At 33.1% G+C, this 5,758-nt stretch overlaps 1 protein-coding gene across 1 annotated transcript; it reads right to left on the bottom strand.

The window, feature by feature from the left end:
* Positions 1–348: 348 nt before the first annotated feature.
* On the bottom strand, positions 349–1,260 carry LOC111291456 (zinc-finger homeodomain protein 11-like). The gene has a single exon (XM_022883228.2). The coding sequence runs from the start codon at positions 1,060–1,062 to the stop codon at positions 523–525; it is 540 nt and encodes a 179-aa protein (XP_022738963.1). The 5' UTR covers positions 1,063–1,260; the 3' UTR covers positions 349–522.
* Between the last annotated feature and the right edge of the window lie 4,498 nt (positions 1,261–5,758).

Below are 5,758 nucleotides of genomic sequence, written 5' to 3'. Positions count from 1 at the left end.
ATCACTAGTTGAGCATACCTGCTTGGATTGCTATCCCTGCTCATGAACTCTCCCACACGGTGAACCTTAACTTGACATCTTTAACACTTTCGTTTAACACTTAGGTGAATATTGTATAGTGGAACATGCTAGGATTATATGCAGTAGATCTTTTTATTTTAATTCATTTTTATCGGTTTTCTTTTGTATTTTTAACACGAGGAGAGGGGCAGCGAGGGAGCAACAGGAGAAACAATCGCTGGTTCTTATTAAAGCAATATAAATTTTAGATATAGGAACAGCAGTTGATATAGATCGAGAAAGTTATAATCCATTGGATTAATCTTCCGACCAAATATTTTGGGAAATGCGAATGGTCACAAATTATATACCTTTAAGAAACTGAAAAACAAATATATTAATATAATGGTTTACTTTCTAGAAAAAAAAAGGATATAACCCAACATGAACCAAAATGAAGAAAGAGGATTAACATAAATTACAAAAAGAAAGAGAAAATTAAGTATGAGATCCCGGATTTCTCTATTGAGTTGTAAGAGAAGATGCATTGTAAGTAGACACAGACGAAGCGGAGGAAGAGTTCTTATGGTTATGCATCCACACCTTGAAGACTTGCCTACTCACCCCGATTGCTCTACAAAACTTCTCTACCTCATCTTCCTCGTCTCTCCTTTGCAGCTTCCACCCCAACTTTTCAGCAAATCCCAACATCTTCTCCTTCTGTTCCGTCGTGAATTTCGTCCGAAACCGCTTCTTCCCGCTTCTGTCTGCTGCCTTGGTTGACTCCACCGTAACTGGCCCCTTTCCTCCGCTGCCGCCACCATCTCCATAAGCAATCAGTTCTACGGTGTTTTCTGGATCCCCACGACTCCTGCTGCTGCTGCAATGGCTGACTTTGCGGTGGAAATTGCGGTGGCAACCGCATGCAGCGCATTGTAGGGTTGAAGGATAGGTTTTGTCAAGGGTGAACTCACCGCAGCCATCGGTGGCGTAGCTGCCTAGGCTGGCTGCATGGTTTCTCAAGCACTCCTTGTAAAGATCATGTGGATACTCTTTTTCCATATCTCTCTTTCCTCTCTTCTTCAAAAGCTACTTCTATTTGACACTGTATATATGTATATAAATATTGAAAATGGGATGGGAGGTTTGGATAATTACCAAGAAGGCCTAGCTAGGCAGGCTATTTACATGTTCCTGTCTGCCCCTGTATATATTTTTTTATTTTCTGGTTTGATTATTACTCTGAGTTGTGTAATACTACTCTTGAAGGATACAATACAAGAGCAAGAAAATATATAAGAAATAATAAAGAAAAGAGAGAGTTTGTAATTACTAATTTCTCCCTTGCCACTTTGAACTAGTATAATACGTTCCTTATGCGACTTAAAAAGGCTTTTCCCTACTTGAGCATTTTTATACAGAAATTAATTGAATGTCAACATAGCAACATGGTAAGATATGAAGTACTTACAATCAATTATGGACTTCATAGAACCTAAACCCAATTAGAATTCATAAATTAATTATTATTTCGTACACCGCCTATAAAATTTTTAAATTTTCATTAACATTTTTAGAGCAATATTAAATTTTATTAAGAAAGAATTAATACAAGGCTACATTGATAATTAAAAAAAAAAAAAAAGAACATGACAGAGCCGGAATATATTATATATAGCCCAAGTAGCACAAAAACGGTGGACTTTAACCCCTATACAGTAAAATGAGCTCTTAATTTAAGCTCATTTTGAAAAATTAAGATAAATCACTCAAGCTTAATAAGAAAATTAAGATGAAGTCAAAGGTTGATAGTTTTCCGAAGACAACCATGGAAGTTAAGTTAAATCAGTCAACTGATCATTTAAAAAGTGGTGGCATTACCATATCATTTTTTTTTTTTTTGCCAACTACATCTTAAAAGTTAAAGCTTGCATGATTTTATATCAAGATTGGTCATATTTAATATTTTTAAAAAAATTAAATAATATTTTAGATTCAAATTAATTAGGTTAAATTCGCGTGAAATTATATTTTATATAGTATCAATCTAGTATTTTTCTGTTCTGAGCATTTTTCAACATGGAAATTGCATGCATTTTACATGCTATTGTCCCGGAAATGAAAAACTTTTCTTTTTCTTTTATTTATTAAATATTGAGTTATTATTTTGGGTATGGGATGTTTGATGTCCCCAACAGCCCTTTTACAGTTTTTTTTAAAATTTTATCATTCAAATATTTTAATCAATTAAAAGGGTGTATCGAGTCATCCAATCACCAAATGAATGTTAATAGAAAGAACAATGTCATATATTTTAATCACTTGAAAGTGAGGTAAGACATGGGGGATTGTCCTGGTACATGAACATTGTTTCAACATACAACAGACATCTCTCTGTCCTAGTAGGATCGATCATGCAAAAGTCAAGAGCTTCTCTCTTTCATTTTAATGCTTTAATGTTTATAGTTAAAAATGTCAATTACTTTGGATTTGGAATCCTTAGCTGTAAAATACAGCAAATATTATCGGCTTCAAATTAAGTCCTAAAAAATTAGCTGAAAGCTGTAGCGGGCCCGTGAGCGGTATGGGGTTTCCCCCCAATAATTGACGTTGGAAATAGAGGAAAAGAAAATTGCAAACATACTTTAAAAAAAAAAAAAAAAACCAAAACAAAACAAAACTGTTCATCGGGAATTTCATACTTGCCTTTTACAATGTTCGAGTCTCGTTTTGTAGTTTTGCTCTTTGATGAAATGGAAAAGCCTAACAGCTGAAACATGCCTAGAAAAGGAAGTAAATGGCGTCGTAAACCAGGGGTTGGGAGGGTGTCAACCAAATGAAAATTTGTCCTTTGTCTTCAGACTGAGATTAGAGAAATGGCGTTGGGACCTGACGGAGAGGGGCCAGGGGCTCCTCCTCGTCATGAGAATCATGTTTTATAAGTTGCATTAGAAAATGAGACATTCTGCGGGATGGAATATTTTATATAATACTAATGATGCACTGAAATGGAGGTGTGCGAGTGTAATAGAGTGTTGAAGGTGGGGAAACGAGGAGCATGGCACAAGTTTGGTGTATACTGCTTCACTTGATATGTCGGAAAATTGTCTTTTGGCATTTGGGAGCATTGCTTTGTTGCCTTCACTGCACTCTTCATTGTCTTTTCGCTGTATGTTACGTATAATCTTAGGTTTATGTGGTCGCATGTATGTTACAAGACTACATGCTACAGCAATGCATGCATGGGCCCTTGGATAAACAACCACCATGTTTAATAAGGAAGAAAGAAAATCGAGAGAATGAAAAAATGTGGGGAAAGAAAAAAAGGAAAGAGGAAAGAAAATTATTTTTCTTTTGTTTTGGTTAGCATGATGATAAAATTACAAGGAAAAAGAGATTAGGAATAAAATTCTTGGTAATATTCGGCATTATACATATAATAATTATTAAGAGCATACATCGCATGTATCAAATACTTTGCATAATAGAAAATAAAATAATAATTTTTTTTATTTTATCAGGAATGCAAAGCCCTAGTACAAGAAAGGGGGAGGGGGGAGGCCTTGGCTTGAAACCAAACCCTTGATGTCCCCTCAAACACCTTTAGCCACTAGATCAAAGGCTTGGGACAAAATAAAATAATAGTTGAATATACCCTATAGATTATACTTGTGTTTATGTTTATAATTTTAAAACATATTAAGCACACATTTGATTAGAATCGTACCAAGAACTTAAGATATTGTAATCAAGACTTGAATTAGCCTTTGCTTGTCCTTGAAATTGAAAAATATCAAGACTCATGTCACTTAAGTGTTTGGCCTCCGATAATGGTCCACACAATTACTTTTGCTAAAACTTTCTGAAGTCAAGATTCTAATCCGTACTAGTAAGTACTACAAGAAAATGAAAGATTAGTGATAGTTTTGTAACGGCATTTTATTTACAAATGTCGCTAGCTTCCGTGTTTTTATAAAAATTTAGGCATTTATTATTAAAATGCCATTAAATATTCAAATAGCGACATTTTTACTTATAAATGCCACCCAAGACAAAAATTAACTGCATTTATTAACTAAAACGCCTTGAATAATCCTGTGTAAAAAATTGAAGTGATTACTGAAGGCATTTTTGCCTTGTATAATCATGTTATAAAAATAGATAGAGGATTATTGAAGGTATTTTTTATAGATAATGCCTTGAACAATCCTCTTATAAAAAAATGTAGGCGATTATTAAAGGTATTTTTTATTAAAAAATGCCTTCAATAAATATCCTATCAAATTTTAAGGATCATACGGTTGTTAACCAGAAGGTCGTAGATTCGATCCCTCCCTTTAGCATTTTTTAGGTTTTTGAAGGAATTATTCAAGGCATTTTCTAAGCAAAAATGCCTTCACCAATCCATTTAAAAAAATTTGGAGAGAGAATATTGAAAGCATTTTCGGTAGAAAAATACCTTCAATAATCTATAGAAAGAATATTGAATGTTTTTTAGGTTTTTCGAGTACAAACGCCACTAAATTAGTGAAGTTTTTTCAATACAAACATCACTAAAATAGCAGTATTTTATATAAAACATCGCTATTTTTCTCGATGCTTGTATGGCCAACACTCTTAGTGGTATTTTTTGCAAATGCCATAAATCTTTTAGGAGCATTTATAAACGCCGCTAAACGTTGAAAAAAACACCACTAAAGACCTAAACCCCTACAGTAAAGTGTGTTTTTGATTTCACAAATTAAAAAACCAGTTCCCATCTTAACGAAAAACATCAAGGTATTGAATAGGAGAAAGAAAAATAATTTTTCTTGGAAGTAACATGGCTTGCGGCTAAATTCCTATGAAATTATGTCTTTCTACAAGTCCTTTTTCATTTTTGCAATTCTCAATTGTCATATGTCTATCTCTTGGTGGGTAACAACATAAGAGGTCGATTAAATGACTTTATTGCTTTTCAATCCTAACATAATTAGATGCAACTTTTACACATTTTCAATAAAATCCCTAACTTTTATCTCGTTTTTATTTTGTTTTTTACACTAATTTGAATAATCCCTAACTTTTAATTTGATAATTTTACCTTACATGTGTAACTTATTAGACTTCTAATATGTTGGAATGAACATAAGCCCAATTATCAAAGATAAAAAACTTATATTCATAGATTAAAAGTGATATCTAGTAATGGATCATAACCACTTAAATATTGGAGTCAAGATAGTCTGAACCTAACATTTCAATGTTCAGTCTTTCCATTATATATCTTGAAAAACCATAAGTATAATTCAATATCTACTCTGAGCTTCTTTCATATTAGTTATTAAAGCTTTTAGTTAACATTTATGAATTTAGCAAGAAATTCTTTCTTCTAAATTCATATTTATAAGTTAACTAAAGCCAAGAATAGATGAGATATGTCCCTTCATATCACTTGGGATGATGAATCCTTTATTGACCACTCATCTAGCTTTTCATCTTTCAAACCATACCTAAAAGTACCTTTTTTAGGCGTCAAGCACTTTAACTCGAATAGGTCAAATCAAAGTATGTGATTCACATATAAGATGATTTAATGTCTCAAGTCTAAGGACTAATCAAACAACTAACATTAGAAAGTTTCCATAGACACTTAAGTGATATACCGAATGGAGTTCTCGTAACGAGCCATATTAATGAATTTGTTTTCTAACAAATGCCTACATGTTATTCTCAAGTTCTTCCTAACTAATTGGCTCGAGGGCACATACACCTGCAA

The sequence above is a fragment of the Durio zibethinus genome, chromosome 11 (genome assembly GCF_047325235.1).
Source record: "Durio zibethinus cultivar Kanyao isolate XHJ-2024 chromosome 11, ASM4732523v1, whole genome shotgun sequence".
Taxonomy (NCBI): Eukaryota; Viridiplantae; Streptophyta; class Magnoliopsida; order Malvales; family Malvaceae; genus Durio; species Durio zibethinus.
The sequence above is the reverse complement of the archived record's forward strand: the minus strand, read 5'-3'. Positions and strand labels throughout refer to the sequence as shown.

Excerpts from the sequence above, each read along its gene's own strand:
- LOC111291456 (XM_022883228.2), bottom strand. The coding sequence starts at position 1,062 with ATGGAAAAAGAGTATCCACATGATCTTTACAAGGAGTGCTTGAGAAAC.